Source organism: Chionomys nivalis, chromosome 9 (assembly GCF_950005125.1).
Source record: "Chionomys nivalis chromosome 9, mChiNiv1.1, whole genome shotgun sequence".
In the NCBI taxonomy this organism is placed as follows: Eukaryota; Metazoa; Chordata; class Mammalia; order Rodentia; family Cricetidae; genus Chionomys; species Chionomys nivalis.
The window spans coordinates 29,585,666-29,610,245 of NC_080094.1; the positions used below are offsets into that span (position 1 = coordinate 29,585,666).

General features: G+C 39.9%; 1 protein-coding gene across 3 annotated transcripts in view; it reads right to left on the bottom strand.

Moving 5' to 3' along the window:
* The window catches only part of Kiz (kizuna centrosomal protein), a 110,148-nt gene that overhangs the window by 28,673 nt on the left and 56,895 nt on the right, over positions 1 to 24,580 (bottom strand). For all 3 annotated transcript variants that reach the window (XM_057781489.1, XM_057781488.1, XM_057781487.1), the window contains 2 exons: positions 13,349 to 13,430; positions 467 to 632 (listed from right to left, as the gene is read on the bottom strand). In XM_057781489.1, the coding sequence (XP_057637472.1) occupies positions 467 to 632; positions 13,349 to 13,430 (248 nt within the window). The remainder of the gene's footprint in view (positions 1 to 466; positions 633 to 13,348; positions 13,431 to 24,580) is intronic.

Sequence of the window (24,580 nt, forward strand, 5' to 3'; positions counted from 1 at the left end):
GGAGGCCGGAAGAGAGCTGGAGTTAACAGACAGTTGTGAACTGTCATATGGATGCTGGGAAGCAAACCCGAGTTCTCCCAGAGCAGCCAGTGCTCTTAACCCCCTCTCCAACCCCTGTATGAGGAGTATTAATAACCATTCTTTTCTTTTTCACTGTCTCTTCATTTACAATTCTTGTCTATTTATTTGTCTAAAGGGCACATAAGTGATTGGATTAAGATTTTTTTTTTAACTTGTGAGCATTTTATTTCACTAGAAGCTTAACAGAACAACACTTAGGGTTCCCACTCCTGCCTGACTGAGAACGTGCATATTAATTGGAAGGTACTATAGAACAAAGACAGACCATGCACTTAAAACCTGAACTAGGCTTTAGTTAGTTGTCTCTATAGTAATACCCCAGAAAGAGGATGCTGCATTGACTTGGAATGCCTTTTTGCTGTGGACACTGTTTAACAATGGTTACCTTGTTCCCTTGTAAGAACACTGTTGAGCCGCAGAGCGGGCTTTGCTTCCTTTATTCCATTATTGTCATTCAGAATAGATGGCATGCTGCAAGATGATTCATTGCTGTGAATAGCTGACCTATGGTCACATTCTTCTGTAAGGACTTTTTTCAATAATGCTGTGGCCTACAGTGTTTCAAAGAAAGCACATACACACAAAATCAAAACAAACTGGAACCCCATTCTCTTTGCTCTCAAAGACTCAGATTTAAAATATAATTTTAGGTTAATCTTTACTTAGAATTTAGATTGTTTCCTGACATTAAAATGTCCTCAAGATCAAAATAGCAGAGAAGGGAAGGGGAGAAAGAGAACCTGCATGAAGTTATGAAGTTGGGTGGGTAGGGATGTGGAGAGAATCTTGGAAGAGTTGAGGAAAAGAAAAAACATGATCAAAATGTTTTAAATGAAAAGTAACATCTGGTTATTTTCCAGTACAATTTAATTCTATACAACAGTTTCATCACAATAATATGTTCTTGAAGACTGAACCTTGTGCACACGAATGTTCTACTTAAGAAGTAGGTCTGTGAGATGAGGTCACCTCTGTTTATCTGAGCTAGTCTGTTTTCCCTTTGGTATACATAAGAGCAGACCCTCAGACCTCCTTTCTGAAGGAAAGATTTTTTTTCTTTCATTGCATGAGTCCTGTTTTCTAGACTTGTAAGAGAGAGTTGGTTTAGGGCTGGAGATGTCTCAGCAGTTGAAAAGCACTTGTTGTTCTTGCAGGGGACTTGGGTTTGGTTCCCTGCAGCCTGTAACTTCAGTTCCTGGGGATCTGATGCCCTATTTGGACCATTGCAGGTATGTGATGCACATATAGACAAACACGCACACATACCTAAAAAATGAATTAAAGAAAAAAAATGCACCAAGCAAAAAGATAACCAACTTGTTTGAGTCTTAATCTTTAGCCAAGGATAAGAGTCTACACTTGCCTTTGAGTCTCCTGAGCAGTTGGGGAAATTCACCTGCGACCCTGCATATCTTTTTCAAAGTACACTAACTAGCCTATCTATATAAGGAAACTGATTTTTAATCATAGCCTACCTGAGAAGCAAGGTGAAGAAAAATGGCAATGAATGGATCTGAGCTAACTAAGTGTTTTAATTTCCAAGTAATCACTTTGTTCCTAAGACACAACTTTGCTAATAACAATAGTTCGGTATCTAGCAGACAACCTCCATCCCACTGTCCTACTGACAGAGTACACACTCTATTTGGGAGTGGTGATTTGCTCCATCCTGGTTATAGTGCTGGTGACCTGTTGACTAATGATTATAGAAAATATGGGCGGCATCCAATCTGTAAGAGATGGGTCCAAGACATCACAAGCCAATAGCACAAAGGCCCTCAGGTTCTATGCAGTTCAGTGTCTGAGTAACAAGCAATTGTTCAGTGAACAAAAAAGAAATCACAATCCTTCATGATTAGCATGAAGAAGGAAAAGATGCTCCATGTGAGAGCCACTGAAGCGGAGCATGGGAGACCCAGCCCTGAGCATTCAGCTCAGCTAATCCTTCAAGACCACAGCCTTTGGCTCTAACGCTGCCGCAGCAGCAAAGCTCGTTCTTTCTGACTTCCTTAGGGCTGGTTTATCTCCTGGACCCAGGGCTTATGACAGAAACTAGAGGAACTGGTCTGGGGGTGTTGTGTTAAACAGCTGTAATTGTTGACCAAAGACCCAGCTATTAAGTTAGCCTCAGAGTAGACCTTGTGCTGCAGTGCTAGTTATTAGGTTCTTTGCCCCTATTGGTATAAACTGTGCCTGGATTTTACTTTAGTTCTGACCAGTCTATGTAGAGGAACTACTCAGGACTTCTGCTTCAGTAGACTGAGGTATGGAAATAGAGCTCTGCCCCTGAAGCTAGGCCCAGAATGGCTCCCATCATCAGCTGTCATTCTGACAGCCCAGCAGCCTACATACACCTCTTTACTATGTATGTTCCTTAGATCTAAAAGAAAGAAAGCCTCCTTGAACTGCATCCTCACACTGCCCAAGGGGCTTTTTGAACCCACCCTGGTCTATCTGCTTGTGCCCAGAAATCTAAAGCATCATAAAGTATGAGTAAAAAGAAACCTCACCTTTTAGAAACCTGACAGTGAAATCCATAACTTGTTATGTTCTCAGGTTTAAAATAATCCATACATTCTAAAAGAACTTAGAATGTGTATTTCTAAATTATAATATATGATATAATTGATAATAATTTTTAATCTCTTAAGAGTACTGTCTTAAACCTGTCAGTAGTGAAATTCCCAGGAATCCACAAGGATGACCCAGCTAAGACCCTAAGCAATAGAGGAGAGGATGCCTGAACTGGCCTTGCCCTGTAATCAGATTGATGACTATTTTAAATGTCACCATAGAACCTTCATCCAGCAACTGATGGAAGCTGATGCAGAGAGCCACAGCAGAGCACTGGGCTGAGCTCTCAAAGTCTAGTCGAAGAGAAGGAAGAGTGATAATGAGCAAAGAGGTCAAGATCATGATGGAGATACCCACTGAAGCAGTTTACCTGAGCTCGCCCATTCTGGCCTAACAGTAGGGGGAACAAGCATAGGACCAAAGGAGGACCTCTGAATGTGGGTGACAGTTGTGTGTCTGGGGTAGACCAGTGAGCCCTGGCAATGGAACCAGGATTTATCCCTATTGCATGTACTGGCTTTTTGGGACCCATTCTCTTTGGATGGATACCTTGCTTAACCTAGATAAAGTGGGGGAGGTCCTTGGTCCTGCCTCAAAGCAATGCCCTAAACTTTGCTGAATTCCCATGGAAAGCCTTACTCTCTGAGGAATGGATGGTGGTGGGAGATTGGAGGGAAGGTGGAGGGAGTGCGAGGAGGGGAGGCAGTGGGAACTGGAATTGGAATGTAAAATGAGAAAAGATGGTTTTTAATTAATTAGTTATTAATTAAAAAATACTGTCTTAGAGAGAAGCCTCAGCAGTGTGGCGCATGGCTTGTGGCTGGGAGAAGCCCCAGCAGCATGGTAGGCTATGGTGACAGCAGCAGCCTCCCGAAATTATCTGACCACAGTCTCAGCCTCACCTGCACCTGGAGGAGTGATCATCTGAGTCTTGGGCCTGAAAGCACCTAGAGGACCGATCACCAAAGCCTCTGCCCTGATTACACCTAAAAGAGCCTTCAAAAAAGCCACAGTCCCCAACTACATCAACTGGAAGAAAAGGAACCCCCCTGAAACACAGTTAGAAGAGATGGGTAGACAACAGGGTAAGAATACACTCAACAACATAAAGAGCAATACAGCACCATCAGAAACTAATGTTTCTACAACAGCAAGTACTGAACATCTCAATGCAGATGAAACAGAAGAAAATGACCTTAAAAATTTTATGAAGAAGATTGAGGTCCTTAAAGAAGGAAGGAAAATTTCCCTTAAAGAAGTGGAAGAAAAGATAAACAAAAAATGGAAAGAAACCAACAAAGCCCTTAAAGAAAACCAAGAAAAAGCAATAAAACAGGTGAATGGTTCAAGAATTGAAAACTAAAATAGAAGCAATAAAAAAAACCACACAAACTGAGGGAAATCTGGAAATGACAAATCTGGTGAAATGAGCCGGGCGGTGGTGGCGCACGCCTTTAATCCCAGCACTCGGGAGGCAGAGGCAGGTGGATCTCTGTGAGTTCGAGACCAGCCTGGTCTACAAGAGCTAGTTCCAGGACAGGCTCCAAAACCACAGAGAAACCCTGTCTCGAAAAACCAAAAAAAAAAAAAAAAAAAATCTGGAGAAATGATCAGGAACTATAGATGCAAGCTTAAACAACAGAATACAAGAAATAAAAGACAGAATCTCAGACGTTGAAGATACAACAGAAGAAATAGATTCATTGGTCAAAGAAAATGTTAAATCTAACTTTTAACACAAAATATTCAGGAAATCTGGGACACCATAAAAAAAACAAATCTAAGAAAAATAGAAAAATAGGGCCGGGCGGTGGTGGCGCACGCCTTTAATCCCAGCACTAGGGAGGCAGAGGCAGGCAGATCGAGGCCAGCCTGGTCTACAAGAGCTAGTTCCGGGACGGGCACCAAAGCTACAGAGAAACCCTGTCTCGAAAAACAAAACAACAAAAAAACAAAACAAAACAAAACAAAAAAACAAACAAAAAAAAAGAAAGAAAGAAAAGAAAAATAGGAATTGAAAAAGGAGAAGACCAGCTCAAAGAAACAGAAAATATATTAAACAAAATCATAGAAGAAAACATTCCTAACCTAAAGAAGGACATGCCTATGAAAATACAAAAAGCTTACAGAACACCAAACAGACTAGACAAAAAAAAGGTCCCCTTGTCACACAATAATCAAAACACTAAACATACAGAATAAAGAATATTAGGAACTGCAAAGGAAAAAGGCCAGGGAACATATAAAGGCAGACCTATCAGAATTACACTCGACTTCTCAATGGAAACAATGAAAGCCAGAAGGTCCTGGTCAGGTATTACACTTGCACTAAGAGACCAAAGATGCCAGTCCAGACTACTATATTCAAGCAAAGCTTTCAATCAACATAGAGGGAAAAAGAAAGATATTCCATGACAAAACCAGATTTAATCAATACCTATCCACAAATCCAGCCCTACAGAAAGTACTAGAAGGAAAACTCGAACCCAAGGAAAGAAGCGCACACGCAATACCACCACCAACAAAAACAAACAGGAACTAGCAATTACTGGTCATTAATATCCCTTAAGCTCAATTGACTCAAATCATCTATAAAAAGACACGGGCTAACAGGCTGTATGCACAAACAAAATCCATCTTTCTGCTGCCTACAAGAAATACACCTCAACCTCAAAGACAGACATTACCTCAAAGTAAAGGGTTAGGAAAAATTTTCAATCAAATGAACCAAGAGAAACAAGCTGGTATAGCTATCCTAATATCTAATAAAATAGACTTCAAATTAAAGTTAGTCAAAAAAGATGAAGAAGGTTATTTCATATTCATCACAGAAAAAATCCATCAGGATGAAGTCTCAGTTCTGAACATCTATGCCCCAAATAAACACAGCAACCCCATTTGTAAAAGAAACATTACTAAAGCTTAACTCACACACCAAGCCCCACAGACTAATAATGGGAGACTTCAACACTCTACTGTCATCACTGGCCAGGTCTGCCAGACAGAACTTAACAGAGAAATAAAGGAACTAACAGATGCTATGACTCAAATGGGCTTAACAGACATCTATAGAACATTTCACACAAACACAAGAGAATCTACCTTCTTCTCAGCACATCATGGATCCTTCTCCAAAATCAACCACATACTCGGTAACAACACAAATCTCAACAGATACAAAAAAAAAAAAAAAAATGGAATAACCTCCTGTGTCTTATTGGATCAACATGGCTTAAAGTTCAACAAGAACACTAATTGCAGAAAGTCCACAAATTCATGGAAAATGAACAATGCTCAATTGAATTACAGCTGGGTCAATGAAGATATTTAAAAAAAAAAAAAAGAAATTAGAGACTTTCTAAAATTGGATGAAAATGACCACACAACATACCCAAACATATGGGACACAATGAAAGCAAGTGTGAAGAGGAAAGTTCATAGCACTAAATGCCTACATAAAGAAGCTGGAAAAATCACGCACTAGTGATTTAACAGAACACCTTGAAACTCTAGAACCAAAAGAAGCAAACTCACCCAGGAGGACCAGACCACAGGAAATAATCAAATTAGAGCTGAAATCAACAAAATGGAAACAAAGAAAACAATACAAAGAATCAATGAGACAAAGAGTTGGTTCCTCGAGAAAATCAACAAAATAGATAAAACTTTATCCAAAATAACCAAAAGGCAAAGAGAGAATATCCAAATTAACAAAATCAGAAATGAAAAGGGGAACATAACAACAGACATGGAGGAAATCCAGAGAATCATCAGGTCATACTTCAAAAACCTGTACTCCACAAAACTGGAAAACTTAAAGGAAATGGACAATTTTCTAGAAAAGTACCACATACCAAAATTAAATCAAAACAAGATAAGCAAATTATACAGACCTATAACTGCTAAGGAAATAGAAACACTCATCAAAAGTCTCACAACCAAGAAAAGCCCAGGACCAGATGGTTTCAGCTCAGAATTCTATCAGAATTTCAAAGAAGAACACCAATACTGCTAAAATTGTTCCATACAATAGAAACAGAAGGAACACTGCCAAACTTTTTTATGAGCTACAGTTATCCTGATATTTGAACCACACAAAGACACAACTATGAAAGAAAATTCAGACCAATCTCCCACATGAACATTGATGCAGAAATACTCAATAAAATACTGGCAACCTGAATACAAAAATACATCAGAAAAATCATCTACCATGACCAAGTAGGCTTCATCCTGGAGATGCAGGGATGGTTCAAGACATGAAAATCTAACAAAGTAATACAACATATAAACAAAGTAAAAGAAAAAACCGACATGATCATCTCATTAGATACTAAAAAAGCCTTTGACAAAATTCAACATCCCATCATGATAAATGTCTTGGAGACAGCTGGGATATACAAGGAACATATCTAAATATAATAAAGGCAATATACAGGAAGCCAACATAAACCAAATGGAGAGAAACTCAAAGCGATCACACTGAAATCAGGAACAAGGTTGTCCCTTCTTTCCATATCTAGTCAATACAGTACTTGAAGTTCTAGCTAGAACAATAAGACAACAAAGGAGATCAAGGGGATACAAATTGGAAAAGAAGAAGTCAAACTTTAGCTATTTGTTGATGAGAGAATAGTATACATATGTGATTCCAAAAAATTCTACCAGGGAACTCCTACTACTGCTAAACACCTTCAGTAATGTAGCACGTTACAAGATTAACTAAAAAACAACAACAACAACAAACCAGTAGCACTCCTATGTACAGATGATAAATGGGCTGAGAAAAAAAATCAGAAAAACAGCACCCTTCACAATAGCCACAAATAACATAAAATAAAATATCTCGGAGTAACTCTATTCAAACAAGTGAAGGATTGTAGGAGAAGAACTTTAAATCTTTGAAGAAAGAAATCGAAGAAGACATCAGAAAATGGAAAGATCTCCCATGCTCCTGGATAGGTAGGATCAACATATTAAAAATGGCAATCTTACCAAAAGCAATTTATAGATTCAATGCAATGCCCAGCAAAATTCTTCACAGAGCTCAAAAGAATAATATTCAACTTAATATGGAAAAACAAAAACCCAGCATAGCCAAAATAATCCTATAAAATAAAAGAACTATGGAGGCATCACCATCTCTGACTTCAAACTCTACTATAGAGCTATAATAATGAAAACAGCTTGGTATTGGCATAAAAACAGACAGGAGAACTAAGGAAATTGAATTGAAGACACAGATATCAACCCACATACCTATGAACACCTGATTGTTGACAAAGAAACTAAAAGTATAAAATAGAAAATAGAAAGCATCTTCAATAAATGGTGCTGGCATAACTGGATGTTGACACGTAGAAGAATGCAAATAGATCCAGATGTAGCGCCATACACAAAATTCAAGTCCAAAAGATCAACACTGAACCTCATAGAAGAGAAAGTGGGAAGTACACCTGAAAGCATTGGCACAGGAGACCACTTCCTAAATATAATCCCAGTAGCACAGACACTGAGAGAAACAATTAATAAATGGGACCTCCTGAAACTGTGAAGCTTCTATAAAGCAAAGGACACAGTCAACAAGACAAAACAGCAGCCTACAGAATGGGAAAAGATCTTCATCAACCCCACATCTGACAGATGACTGATTTCCAAGATATATGAAGAAATCAAGAAACAAGACATCAGATAACCTAATAAAAAAATGGGGTACAGGCCTAAACAGAGAATCCTCAACAGATCCTCAAATGGTGGAAAGATACTTAAGGAAATGCTCAACTTCCCTAGCCATTAGGGAAACGCAAATCAAAACAACTCTGAGATACCATCTTACACCAGTTAGAATGGCTAAGATAAAAAACATCAATGATAACTTATGTCGGAGAGGATGTGGAATAAGGGGAACACTTCTCCATTGCTGGTGGGAGTCCAAACTTGTACAGCCACTTTAGAAATCAGTATGGTGGTTTCTCAGAAAATTAGGAAATTAGGAATCAATCTATCGTATCAAGACCCAGCAATACCACTTTTGGGCATATACCCAAAGGATGTGCAACTGTACCACAAGGACATTTGCTCAACTATGTTCATAGCAGCATTATTTGCAATAGCCAGAACCTGGAAACAACCTAGAAACCACTCAACTGAAGAATGGATAAAGAAAATGTCTTTTTTTTTTTTTACCACTGTGTAGTACTCCACTGTGTAAATGTACAAATTCCGCAAAACTGCAGTATTATAGCTTAACTATCTCAATATTCCAGCTAAGCTGCTTACACAAGATCACTTGATTAACAGTGGCTGTCTCCACTAATGAGCCAACCACAAACTCTGACAAATAATGGTCTTTATTTCAAGATGAAATAATATGTAAGAGCCAATAAGAAGTTAGAGCTAATGGCTAAGCAGTGTTTTAATTAGTTCAGTTTCTGTGTGGTTATTTCGGGTATAAGCTAGCTGGGTTGATGGAGGTGGGTCTTGTATTTATCTGTTGCTTTCATTGGTTAATTAATAAAGAAACTGACTAGGCCCATTTGATAGGCCAACCCTTAGGTGGGTGGAGTAAACAGAACAGAATGCTGGGAGAAAGAAGCCGAGTCAGTGAGTCACCATGATTCTCCCACTCTAGACAGACGCAGGTTAAGATCTTTCCTGGTAAGCCAGCTCGTGGTGCTACACAGAATATTAGAAATGGGTTAGATCAATATGTAAGAGCTAGCCAATAAGAGGCTGGAGCTAATGGGCCAAGCAGTGTTTAAAAGAATACAGTTTCCACGTAATTATTTTGGGTAAAGCTAACCATGCGGGCGGCTGGGCGCTGGGAACAAAGCCCCACCGCTCTTATTACAACACTGGGTGGCCGGGACAAACAAGCGGGCCCCTCTTCCTACAACAGTGTTCCACTACCTTCAGCAGTCTGAAGACTTAGCACCATTAAATGGTTCACTGGTCTTCTAGGGCCAGGAAATAGGGTTTGGGAATGACATGCAAGGGCATACACTATCTGTAAAATGACTGGTGTTGACACTTCCATATTTCAGAACTAATGGTATATAAACTTTTCTGATTTTCACTGAGTAGTATTCCTAAACCTATCAGCTCAATTCTTTTAAAATTTAATGAGTTCAGTTTAAATATGGATCCTGTTACGTTTGGACCTACAAGAGTCATGACTGTTCATATATATCCCCAAGTTTATCAATTACTATTTTCAAATACATGCAATGTGTAAGTAGATAGGCGAGACTATTAGTGAAAAAGATATCATCTCCAAACTACCCTTAATGAAAGCAAAGAGCAGCTGCCAAAAATATGGCAACAAAATGTACAAATTTATATTTTAAAAGTTCTTATAAATCAATAAGGAAAAAGCATTATTAACCTAGTAGGAAAAAAAAACAAACAATGTGCAAGTAGGAAAAGAGTTAACCACACCACAGAAAGGCCAAGGGAACACAAAAGAAATGGAATGTCATTTTCACATCTCTAAATGGTTCTCAAAAAAGAATTGACTATTTAATTTAGAAAGAACTCAAATAAATATTTTATTTAGCCATTATTTTTAACTCTATGACCCTTCCAGAATAAGATCTGGTAATGCATAGCAAAAAATCTGAAAAAATATATGTATACATACATACACACGTACACACACATACATACATACATTTGACCTGATCATGCTAAACATAGGAGTTCTAAGGAAATATGATATTTGAAAACCTGAATTATATAGATATTTTATGAACCTTTCTTAGTGGAGAAAAAGAATAAATTTAAATGTTCTATAGGCAACTAAAAGAAGACAGGGGACTGTGTAAAGTGGGCAGGGGCCTGTGTATAGGGACAGGGGCCTGTGTATAGGGACAGGGGCCTGTGTATAGGGACAGGGGACTGTGTATAGGGACAGGGGACTGTGTATAGGGACAGGGGATTGTGTATAGGGACAGGGGATTGTGTATAGTGGACGGGGATTGTGTATAGAGACAGGGATTGTGTATAGGGGCAGGGGATTGTGTATAGGGAAAGGGGACTGTGTATAGGGACAGGGGATTGTGTATAGGGACAGGGGATTGTGTATAGGGACAGGGGATTGTGTATAGGGACAGGGGATTGTGTATAGGGACAGGGGATTGTGTATAGGGACAGGGGATTGTGTATAGGGACAGGGGACTGTGTATAATGGACAGGGGCTATTAAAGTCATTCAAAAGAAACACAAAAATATGGGATGTTATTAAAGAAAATTCATTCTGTGGCAAGCAGGAAAAGGAGGTTCAAACACGAACAGTGCAACGTGTGTGTGTGTCTGTGTGTATGCATGCATGAATGTATTACTGTGGACTGAAACCAGGTTCTTGTGTGCTAAGCACGTAGTCTACTGCTCAGTTATCCTCCTAGTTCTATTTGTAAACACTTTAAATATTAAGGGTCATACCTCATGTCAACAGTATTACTTATGGCAACACAGAGGCACTTTTCTGTTCAACATTTCAGTTTCATTTTATTTTTCTGCTTCTTTTCTTCAAAGAAATCACACCCAACTCTAAAGAATCTGAACTTTTTACAGGCACCATGAATCCAGAGAGGAAGTGGAAAGCACCTGGGGAGTTAAGCTCTCTTCTATGCGCAAGCAGTGCCAGAGGCATAATGGCAGCGATGACAGTTCCCAGAATTAACTACCACTTCCTCAAAATCCTTCCTCTTGGTCACAGAGGAATAATTTTCAGAAGAGAAACACATATACCAGTACCAGTTACACCTGAGTTAAAGCAAGGAAAGGAATTTTATTCACATATCATTTAAAAGATGAAGAAATTAATCACAAGAGCCAGGAAATGAATATGTAGGAGATACCAGAAAACAATCCATCATTTAGGGGACATTTCTTCTGGTAAATAAAATATGTGTGGGGGCAGGACCAGACCAATTCTGAGTGAGCTGCTCCTTTGTGTCACAGTCTGCCCATGTTGAAACAGACATCACTTGGGAGAAAAGAAGTATTAAGCCAGTTTGTATTTTAATGACACTCCCAACTCATTTCCCCCCACATAAAGTAATTACAAATTTCTCTGAATTAAAAGCATGCAGCTCAATTATGTAACTGCCTATCGGGTTACGAGGGTGCGGACAGATCTCCCGGGTCTCCAGGCAGTGAGTTTCTACGGCTTTGGTCATGTGTTTGCTCAAGAGAAGGGATTGACTAGAGCCGACAGCACAGGGGCCCACAGGTAAACATCATTACATGCGGCTGTTTAATTAGCCTTTTCCCCAAGAGATCAAAGTCAATACTTCTGGGCTTCATTAGACTTTAAATTTCCAAAGGAGCGTTCTTAAATTTTCAAAATCACTTACTTTTAAGATTTTCTCTAAAGAGAGATATTTAACCCACTGTATCTACTAAATATCTATCCTGTTTCAATACACAGAAATAACTCTGATACTCTATTTAGCTAATCACGGGAGGATGATGAAGGCTGGGGATGTAGAGTAAAGATAAACATGTGGTTTTTTTTTTTTTTGGTTTTTTTTTTTTTTTTTGGTTTTTCCAGACAAGGTTTCTCTGTGGTTTTGGAGCCTGTCCTGGAACTAGCTCTTGTAGACCAGGCTGGTCTCGAACTCACAGAGATCCGCCTGCCTCTGCCTCCCGAGTGCTGGGATTAAAGGCGTGCGCCACCACCGCCCGGCTGATAAACATGTGTTTAACATGAACAAGACTCTGGGTTCAATATCCAGCATCACATACACTTGCAAGCACATGAACATACACGCATGCATGCACAAATCATCTTCAGAAATTACACATGCATTTTGTATTGAAGTTTATGGCATGTTGTCACTTTGGTACTAATACTATTCTTTGGATTTGGGAATTCTTTGGCCACACCTACATGTTTGAGAAACTGCTTGTTTACTCCACTTTTTAAGTAAAAGCCATCTTAGCCCTGCCCAAAGGCCTGCAGTCATGTTCCAAACTCCAGGAGATATGTAACCCTCTTCTGGCCTTCATAAGCACCTACATTTACTTTCACATACACACAATTAAAAATAAAATAAGTCTTGAAAAAAAGACTTATATGGGCTGGTTTCTAACAGCTCTTCCCTGTCATCCCAAATACTTCCCTGGTCTCACTTTGTCAAAAAGCCAATTTCTAACGGGTCACATCTTACATGTCCCTGTACTTCCATCAAAAGCTTTCTCTCACTGCTCCTCCGGGTAGCTGGGCTCCCTTTCTGGTACCCAATCCTCAGCAAGAGAAGGCCATATGTCACTTATTTCTTTCCTTCCAATGGACCTGTGCACAATAATGCAGCAAAAATGTATCTGTTGGCTTAACCTTAATGACTTTACAATATTTTAAAGTAGGACACATTGACAGAAAACCGGTATGTTACAGATGTTTCTAAACTCTGAAGATGTTGTAATGGATATATTTAAAATATCTCTGGGAATCAACATTAAGTCAGAGTTAGATCCTTTCACAAATATGTAAAAGGTTTAAGATCAGAAAGTTAAAAATATTATCTGCCAATCATGAAACCTCACCACTGTTATCATTTTTTCAAACATGTTTATTATTCAGAATAGACTATTTCTCCAAACAGCTTGCATAACCTTGGAACTTATTTAAATGAAAGTTACTACTAACCCTAGTCCTTGTTGTAACTAAGAAAATAACCTCACCACGTACCTCTTCTTTAAGAGAATTATCATGTTCCTTCATACATTGTCCTTGTGGCTTCAGTAAGTGCCAATTTGGTACTTGTTCAGATCTGTAAGACAGAAATAGGAGACACACTCTACATACAGAGAGAGACAGAGATCTGGAAATATATGTAGAAATGGGTAAATTAAAAAAATTCCCTTATTTTTAAAGGCCTTATAGCCAAGTTACTAACTAGAACAACGTTTATCAAGAAAAGTCTGAAACCTAACATATTTGAGACAATAAAACTGTGTTCAAAGTCCCCTGTGACGTGTGTGTCTGTCTGTCTGTCTTTGAGTGCATGTGTCTGTCTGTATGTATGTATCTTATGTCTGGTTGTGCTCACTTGTGTGTACACATGTGAAGGCCAGAGGTCATTAGGCGTCTTCTATTACTCTCCACGTTAATTTCTGAGACAGGGTCTCTTAATGAATCTGAAACTTGCTGTTCCAGATAGACAACTCTCGGTGAGTCCCCAGGATCCACATATCTCTTTATCTGACCCCATTAAGTTATCTTTCCCAGATCTTCACCAACCCCACATCAGACAGAGATCTGATCTCCAAAATATACAAAGAACTCAAGAAATTGGGTCATCAAAAGAACAAATAATCCAATAAAAAAATGGAGTACAGACCTAAACAGAGAACTCTCAACAGAGGAATCTAAAATGACTGAAAGACACTTAAGGAAATACCCAACATCCTTAGTCATCAGAGAAATGTAAATCAAAACAATTCCATCTTATACCCGCAAGAGTGGCCAAGATCAAAAACACTGATGACAACTTATGCTGGAGAGGTTGTCGGGTAAAGGGAACACTCCTGCATTGCTGGTGGGAGTGCAAGTTGATACAGCCCCTTTGGATATCAGTATGATGATTTCTCAGAAAATAAGGAAACAACCTTCCTTAAGATCCAGCAATATCACTTTTGGGTATATACCCAAAGGACATGTGCTCAACTATGTTCACAGCAGCATTATTTGTCAGAGCCAGAACCTGAAAACAACATAAATGCCCCTCAACTGAAGAATGGATAAGAAAAAATGTGGTACATTTACACAATGGAGTACTACACAGCAGAAAAAAATAATGACATCTTGAAATTTGCAGGCAAATAGATGGAGCTAGAAAACATCATGTTGAGTGAGGTAACCCAGACCCAGAAAGACAATTATCATATGTGGTTTTTAAACATAAAGCAAAGAAAACCAGCCTACAAATCACAATCCCGTAGAACCTAGACAACAATGAGGACCCTAAGAGAGACATACATGGATCGAATCTACATGGGAATAGAAAAAGACAAGATCTCCTGAATAAGTTGGGAGCATGGGGACCATGGGAGAGAGTTGAAGGGGTGGGGAGAGGAAGGGAACAGAGAAAAATGTGTAACTCAATAAAATCAATATAAAAAAGTTATCTTTCCCAAGTTCTTCTTTTTGAAAATTTATTTTGTTATGATGTTATTGCTAATAAGCATTCTCAAGTTTGACTGCATATAGAAATAGCCAGGAAGCTTTGCAAAATCTAGATACCTAATGCCACTCCTGCTGAGTCTCACAAAATGGTCTATACTGTGGCCTAGACTCACTGCATTATTCTAAAGCACAACCATGTACCCTGGAAGCATGAGATATGCCTGTAAGTGACATAAATCACATCTCTATCTCAATAACAGCTTTTTGTGCCATTTTTATTTTACAATGAAAATAATTCAGATACTGTTATGGAAGATTTAAGAAGGAAGTGTGAGCTGCACCAGCTGTGTTTGCTATACTAAAAGGTGGCTCCTAAAGGGAGGCTCCCTTCCAGTCTAGTTGCAAGAAACTCATCAGCTGAACCCAAAACATCAAGCAGCAACAGAAACTAAGATGTCCCCAACAGTCGCTGAGGGTTATTGAAGGATTCGACTTGTCCTGAAGGGGCTCCCACAGCTGACACTGGAGACCATGTGGATGTCCGTGATCCATGCTGTCATCAGAAACTATGTGTAAGTCCCTGATCCATGTTCCTGTTGACTGTTAAAGGAAAGGAAGCTACTGCATGGCAGTGATGATCGCAGACTTACAGTTGAGAAGGAGATGCATATGGGCTTTTGTGATCAGCTCTACTCCCACACACCCTCCAAGAAAGTAACTGCCTAAACAGAAAGCCATCAGACTCTTAAAAATTGTGATGAGGCTGCTGCAGGGTAGCTCCCCACAACTGATAGCTTCTGGTGGGGGTGCAGGTGGGGGAAAGGACTCAGTTTAAGGGGCTGGCCCTAGGCCATGATCCAGAAGCATATAGGCAACACAAATTAGACTTTTTTCTTTCTTCCTTCCTTTTTCCCTTCTTTCCTTCCTTCCTTTCCTTTTCTTTTTCTTTCTTTTTTGTTGGGGGTGTTGGGGGTGTTCCAAGGACTGGGAGGACTGAGAACTGAATATGTTTGGGGTTCACGATGTGAAATTCTCAAATAATCAGTAAAAATGTTATAAAAATTTTAGAGAGAGAAATGTACAGATCAAAGTACTCGACAACGTTCACATGCTCTTAATGGCATCTGTGTCTATGTGGGCACACACCTGAGTGCAGACAAGGACTATTTCCAGCCATCTTGCTTTTCCTTTTCTGGTTATCTGTGTCAGAAGCTCTGTGGCACTATATTTCCTCTGATCACCTTTGTGTCATTGGCCCCTGAATCACAGGGTGCATAGGCTGGGCAGTGGCTGTCATAACTAGAAGTGTCTTTCCATCTCTGTGTGCAGGAAAGGCTGTCAACAAGCTTTCTGCTGGCATTCCTTAGATCCTACGACCTGTGAGCCTGTGACAGTGCTTGTCCCTTTTCTAGAGACCTACTAGCTTTCACTGCAGTGTATGGCCTATGGTTTGGACCCAACTTCCACATGGAACACTGTGTGGTTCTGACTCAGGGTTTTCTTATCTGGTTGGGGTACTGTGCAAGCTAAGATGCAGAATAGTCTCCCAGTCTCCTCAGACCAGCTCTGGCTTCCCAGAGTGGGATTTTTTTATTTTGTCTCATTTTCTCTAACTCATTTTCATATTCTCTCCCTCTGCTTCCTTCCCTACCCTCTCTATAGCCCTCCCTTACTCTCCAGTATCTTGTTATGTATCCCAGGTTGGCCTGAACTCACATCAAATTTCCTCTGTCGGTCTCCAAGTCCTGGGATTACAGGTTAGTGTTACCATGCCCAGTTTATTTGAATTTTTTCATGATAAAATGTAGAAGAAAAAAAATCTAGGTTCAATTTAGAATCTTTGTTGTTAATTTGTTTTGTTCTGAGAGAGTCTCATCATTTCACCCTGACTAGCTTAGGATACACTCTGTAGACCAGGCTGGCCTCCAACTCACAGATATCTACCTGCTTCTACTTCCTGAGTGCTGGGATTAAAGGTATGCAACAACACACCTGGCCCAGAATCTTCTGTAACATGTCTTGCTTGACCCAACCCAAGTTTTCCTAAATTGGAATAAGATGAAGAGAATTCTTAGAACCATTTTAAAACTCCTAAGGTGATTCCAAGACTTCCCACTCATGTGACAGATAGCATCTTTGGCAATGTGGTTCCTACCACAACTCAATGGTATCCTGTTTCTGACTCTATGAAATGAAGTAACCTTTATGTCTATTTCTTTCTAGATTTTCCTACTGAAAACTGTACTGACTTGTTACTGACAAATTTTAGGCCATTCATGAAGTAAATCTGTTTTAACAAGCAAGCCAACTGTTTCTAGCTGAAAGTAAGTTTAATTAGAGTGAGCTTCCCTTACAATTATGTCAATTAAATTGTGAAAGAATGCTTACTCCAAGGACTAAACCATATGATTTTCGGTCGAAGCAGAGCCCAAGTGTGAGGCGTTGGTTACTATGACTCCAATCAGTAGCAGCTTCCCTGAGGCCAAGCTAGTTAAAATTCTTGTATTTACTTATTAATTATTTAATAAAGTATGTATTTGCTACAAAAAGACAAAGACAATTAATTAAGTGCAGGGCCAAATGGCAAGGCGAGAATGGTTAGAGCATCTGAGATTTGATTTTTGAAAAGCTAAACTAACTGTCAAGCTTTCCTGCTGATTTGTTTCAGGACACTTGGGGCAAGGAGCTGTCCAGCCACAGCTGTCCTCGAATATAGTCTTTCACATGTCTCCACAGGAACACAGAGTATGAAAATTTGCAAAGTGCTACAAAAAAATTGGAAGGAATTTTATTTACCTTATATTGTGAAAATGTATAACCTCAACACCATGGAGAGCAAAGAAAGTTTGATGTCATATAATTTATATACATCTCTAATTACAATCCAAACAAATATATCAGCTTCTCCTTAACTACAACTGACTTATTATAGATTGACAGTTTGATGACTGTTTTAAGTGCAGACACAGTAATAACTGTCCTGAGTTTTACTGTGAATCTAAGTACACTAAAACAAAGGAAATTTTGCATTCTTTACAAGTCACGTAGAGCTCACTGCCTGAGCTGAAAAGAATAATTATATTTGAAAGTAGATACAGAGAATTAATTGCACCTGGAAAAAAATACAACGGATGATGGAAGTCTTACTACATTTTTCATTTATGACAAAACTACTTAAAATGTTTTGTTGCAAAAAAGCAAATTTAAATAATTCAATATCCAAATGATGTGAATCGTATTAATTCATAATTGTCTAAAATAAGAACTTGGTTCTTACTTAGTAACAGTAAATTTTGCACATGAAGCTCTTGGCATAACATAAATTAATCCTCGGCTTAACAGAAACCAATAATGATGAAAGTAGTGGGTTTATTAGTTTTTTTCTCCTTTTTAATTTGCTTGATTTGTGAGTAGGATTTCACATCTTTACATTATCTTCTGGAGTATGTTCTAGGGTGGGTGTCCTACTTTAGGGCAGGATTAGAAAGACATGTCTAAGTGCCATGTTTTGTTGAGCAAGGCAGGGCTGCAGTCATACCAACTTCATCTATTCAATAGGCTTTAAGAATTTCGTAACCTGCTAAGCCCTTCTGCTGTCCCCCCTTATAATTCTATGAGACGTGATTCATTAACTGTTAGACAACAGAAGTAAACCATTCTCTCCAAATCTGCACTTCTGGAATGGCTCATCAAACTGGCCTGCGGACTGTTTGGACCCTGGGAAGATCACAGAAGAGGTAATTCATTCTGGGAAGTGCCCTGCTAGAACTCCTGGGTGCAGCAAGGTTGGTACAAGGAAGACAGAGAGGAGCATGGTGATTCAAATTCATCAGAAAGAGTCTGTGTTTTAAAATCTGACTGCTTGTCTCCCATAGGCCACAACACTTCACTTTTTCCCAAGGTTAGAGAGTGAGTCAGTGCTAATCAGTGTTTCATAAGCAGCATCTCTGGTGACAACATATACAGCAACTCCAACCATAACAGAGCGTAATGTTCATGGCAGGCATTTCTGACTTCATCTGGTTTTAAAAATAATCACAGTGAAGAAAAGTCTTGAAGACTCTTAATTTTATAATTTGTGTGGGTTAAAAGGATAACATCTTATGCAGGACTGTTGTATCTATAACTGTAGCTTGAAGGTCATATGAAATGAAATCTTTTATAATGGAAATCGTAGTGTAATCAGTGTAGACCCATCTTATCACTAAGAGCAACAATTAATAAACGGAACCTCCTAAAACTGAGAAGCTTCTGTAGAGCTTTTTCAAAAGAAGTTCCCAGTCCTATTGGTGCTACTGGTCCTGAGACCACATTTCAAGAACCAGCTTTAGACTAAGGGGTCTCTATCTAGAGTGAACTTGGAAATCTGGGAACTCAACTAGTGCTTAGACCTGCTGAGGTCCTCCTTGTCGGTTGGTAGCTATGGTGGATAAGTCCTGAGCTGCTCACCTGACTGTACATCAGTCAAAGGCTACACCTCCCTCCCCTGCTCACCAAAGTAAACTTTTGTATATTTATGGACAAACCTGTCTCAGAAACATTGCTACAAGAAGGCGCTGAATGTAAGAAGTTCACTAATAATAATAAACAAATCATTTATAGACAAATAGATGAGGATGGCTGCAAGCATGGCAGTGCGCACCAGTTTCATCACATGTCAGTCTTTTCAGTTTGAAGCCCTGGAACATGATGGATGCCTCACCACAGCAGCCATTTCATGCCAGACACCCCATGTCCTGTTCTGCATTGTTGCTGCCCAGCTTCAAGTCTGGGAAGTTGTGAAGGACAGCCTGTTCTGTAAACTTCAAGGTCTTCTTTCAGAATGTCACTGTGATTACAGAGCCTATAAAATAAAACAGGTACTGCCTGAGATGTTTATTTAAGCACAGACTGCCTGTTTCTAGAGGCTCTGGTGGTTCATGGTGGTTTATTGAAATTATCTGTAATATAATCTGGACATAAAAATACAGCAACTACACTGTCTCTCCACGAAGATGTAAAATGTGGCAACTTGAAAAACTTGTGTATTTGTAGCAGTTTTACTTCCAAAGTAACTTTTAACTCTTTGATGACTTTAATGGTGCTCAAATACACATTTGAGCTGGGCACTGTCATTCCACAGTCTATATTACCAATGGGAATACTGATAATCCTAACAGCAGAAAAGGCTAATTTTATATTGTCAATCATTACAAAGTTAGATCTCTACAGTCTATGAAATTTATTTAAATTGTCCCTGCTAAGGAACTGCAATTTTCTGGCTGAAGTGTGAGTTGCATCCTCTACTCCTGATGCAGAGAAGACTATTATTTTCCATTCAGCTCCACCACAGCAAGAACTGGAAGGCATGGAAGAGTTATGGTAGCTTCTTTACTCATTGGGGGATTTGAACAATTTGGCCATTGTTTTAGATTAGCTCTGTCACTGTATCAAGAAACCTCCAATAGTGCTGAGTAGTTATTGCCTCAAAAAATGTGTATTGGTGGGAAGTACAATATGGGAGAAAATATTAAAGACAAAACAGTATTTTTCCTTAGAAGCAGCTAATTACATTGTGAGTTGGGACTATTCAGCGCACATACACAGAAAAGAAAATGAGAATTATTTATACAACTACTTATTAAGCTTGTTGGTAATTAGTGTACTTATGTATGTTACTGGACTGATGTAGTGGCTGGATGCCTGATAGCTCAGAGATAAAGAAGATGTGTGCTGGCTGCTAGAGGGGGAGGAACAAGGGCAGACACCGTCCACCCCAATTCTGTAGCAGGTCTTTACAGTATAGAAAATATAACTGAGCCACTAGATTCACGTCCCCTCTTGACTGTCATCTGTGATATTAGTGCTCCAACTACAGCCAAGTTTCAAGCTTTTAGCCTGGGTTTCTTTTTTTTTTTTCGAGACAGGGTTTCTCCGTAGCTTTGGAGCCTGTCCTGGAACTCACTCTTGTAGACCAGGCTGGCCTCGAACTCACAGAGATCCGCCTGCCTCTGCCTCCCGAGTGCTGGGATTAAAGGCGTGCGCCACCACCGCCTGGCTAGCCTGGGTTTCTTGATTCCTCTGTCAGGTCCTTCACCACTGAGGTCTGTTGCCCTAACCCTTCCAGACCTCCCAGTCCAGTCTGACTCAGGAAAACTTCTTATTGCCCAGGCAGAATCTGGACCCTGGCTCTTCTTGGAAGGCTTCATCAAGTAGCCACTTCATTCCAGAATACCTGCCCTATTCTTCTGGAAGAGGAGGGTCCCCCAGAAGAAACCAGTTTCAGAGCAGTAAGGGGAAGCAGAGTCAATGGTGAGTGTCACCAGGCAGATGAATGGATTACCAGGAGTTAAGATAAAGATCCCTGAAGACAACTGGAAAGAAAACAATGCCAATTCAGGCTGTTCTGAACATATAAATTAAGGGATACTTTTTTAATCATAGAAAAGAGAAAGGTACTATGTTTTTTATTTCAGTACTACAAGCTGAGAGTTACTTAGTAGTGAAAGTACTAAACTCCGAGATGAAGGGGTATGAAAACAAAGCCCTTCTTCATCTCGACCTGGTGACTTCTTCATGTTTCTTTGAGTGCTATCTTTTGGAAGACTTCAGTTTTATATTTCAGTTGCTGTGAGCTATGCTTGGTCTGGTAGTTTTATTTTCCATGGGGAAGAGCAGGTTGAAATGGTCATAAAGGGTGTTGAACTCAACTACATGTTACTTGTTTAAAGTTTTAAATATTTTACTGTATTTTAAATAAGATAAAATAATAATAAAACACTGTATTTGTTCACATATACAATAAAATTTTAGGGAAGTGCAGCCTACACCAGCCAGAACAGATAGGTGCCTAACCCACTGTCATCAGAGAGGCTTCATCCAGCAACTGATGGGAGTGAATGCAGAGACCCATAGTCAAACATTAGGCAGAGCTCGGGGAACCCTGAGGAAAAAGGGAAGGATTGTAGGAGTCAGAGGGTTGAGGACACGAGAACATGGCCCACAGAATCAATTAAGCAGGGATCACTGGGACTCACACAGACTGAAGTGATAATCATAGAGCCTGCATGGGTCTATACTAGGTTCCCTGAATATATGTTATGGCTGTATAGCTTGATGTTCTTGTGGGACTTTTTACAGAGGGAGATAGGGGTGTATGGCTCTTTTGCCTGCTTTTGGGACCCTTTTCCTCTCACTGCGTTACCTTGTGCAACCTTGATATGAGGGTTTATGCCAAGTCTTATTTATGTGTTTGGTTGGTATCTCTGGGAGGCCTGCTTTTTTCTGAAGGGAAATGGAGGAGGAGTGGATCTTGGGGGAAGGGGAGCTGGGAGGAGTGGAGGAAGGGAAAACTGCTGTCAGGATATAAAGTATGTGAAAAGAATAAACTTTTAGAGAGGTGTCTTATAGCCAGTGTTCTACTGCTATGAAGGGACACCATAAAAAAAGGCCACTCTTAGAAAAAGAAAGCATTTAATTGGGAGGTTGGTTACAGTTTCAGAGGCCTAGTCTATTACCATGGCAGGCAGCGGTATTGGGAAAGTAGCTTGAAAGCCAAACACTCCAACCCCAAAGCATTCTCTCTCTCTCTCTCTCTCTCTCTCTCTCTCTCTCTCTCTCTCTCCCTCACACAGACACACACACACAGACACAGACACACAGACACAGACACACACAGACACACACACACAGACACACACAGACACACACAGATACACACAGACACACACACACTGGGGGGGATGAGAGGGGAAGGGAGAAGAGGACAGGAGAGAGTAAAGCCTCAAATCTCACCTCCAGTGAAACACCTCCTCTAATGAGGCCACAAGCACCACACCTTCTAATACTTCTCCCAGGTGACTAAACATTCAAATACATGAGCCTATGGGCGCCATTCTTAGTCATATCACTACAGGAAGGAAAGTCAACTTCCAAATGTACAACAACAAAAGTCATCATTCAAAGAGGCGATCACAAGGGATGAGTGAGTTATTTAGGAACAACCTACATCCACAGAGGTAAGGAAGGAAAAAGGCAACTGACCTTCCCATTTCAGGGTCTGGTGAAAATTTCCATCATAGTTTGGCCCTATCTTTCTTCCTGGTTCATGTTCTAGGGGCCCACGTCTCCCTTCCTCCAATCCTGGTTTTGCTCCCTCTACCTGCCATAGCTACCACAACCACTGACAGGCAGTTCTGAGGAAAGGGGGCGCTCTGCTGTGGAGCTGGGGAGGACGGTTCCTGTAGCAGTTTGAATGGGAAATGTCCCCTTCCGGTGCTGCTGCTCTGGGATCTAGCTATGGGACACAGGCCACTAAGAGTGGGCCTAAAGGTTAAAATCTGGCCTTCCTTTTGGTTCTTTCTACTTCCCATTCACCAAGACATGAGGCCTTCAGCCATATGTTCATTCAGCTACAGACTCCGCCATGATGAACTAAAATTATGAACTAAAATAAGTATTTCCTCCCCGAGGCTGTCTCTGAGAGAGGGACAAACCAGCGAGCAGCAGTGTTCTCCACAGAGACAGGGTAAGGGATGGGAAGCTAGCATGTTCTCTCTAAGAACTCTAGGCAGCCTTTCTCGCTTTTAGCACTAAATTTCATTCAGCTTCTCAGAGGCAAGAAGACCAAAAGCCTGCCGAGAAGCTTTGGTCTGTGTGTTTACGTTGTCAGTTTTTGCTCATAAATAAATAAATAAACAAATAAGTTTAAAATAAACTTGCTGGCTAAACCCAAACACTAGAAGTTCCTTTTTAAATAGAAATCAAAGATGCGTTCTTTTCTGTATATTCTGTTCTCAAATGGTGTATATGTACGAATACATAAAAGCAAGACGAGCAGACAGTCTTCCTTTATCATTACTTCACTCCTGAAACATAATCTCTCGCCTTTGTGTCACTGTCTCACAAACGCTCAAAGTTAACAACAACAACAAAAAAAATTAAAACTAACTTAATTTTGGTTTTTCCCTGGAACCTCAAAAGGGTCTGGGCCTGACCAAGTCTCTTGGAATACTCAAACACTCTGCTTTTATCAAGGTTCAATGCACCATGGCACTGTTTTCACTCCCGAATACTCTTAAGCTCTCCAACATCCTTTAACTTCATGCATTCAATTCTAGACCAGCCTGGAACTAGATTATTCCTGCCTCAGTTTCCCTAGTGCTGGGATGGTAGGCAAGCAGCACCATGCCTCACAGTGCTCTTACTTAGAAACAACTCTGTGTGCTCTCCTTCTGTCTCCTTTCCATGTTACATGGAAACTGTGGTGAGTGCCCAAGCCTTTTAAATCAGTGGTTCTCAACCTGTGGGTCTCGACCCCTATGGGGGTCAAAAGACCCTTTCACAGAGTCATCTTTAGACCATTGAAAAATACAGACGTTTACATTACAATTCATAATGGTAGCAAAATTACAGTCATGAAGTAGCAACAAAAATATTTGTATGGCTTGGGGGTCACACAACACGAACTGTATTAAAGGGTTGCAGCATTAGCATAGTTGAGAACCACTGTTTTAAATTATACTTTCTATCCTGAACACTATACTATCAACAACCCATACAATTCTTTTTTATTTCAGTGGCCAGAACATGGTCTCCTATGGGCACAATTACATGTTTGGTGAATAAATGACCAATTGTTTTATGATGGAGAAATAGTGGCATTGGTGATGAGATAGCCATTAAAATATCCCAGGTTTATTTCCATTCCCACCAAGTATCTTATCTGTTCCACTTATTGAATCCAGGTAAGTCATAACTCTTTCTTCCCCATTATTCTCATGACTTAGCTTCCTTTGTAGCCTTCTGTATTCAGAA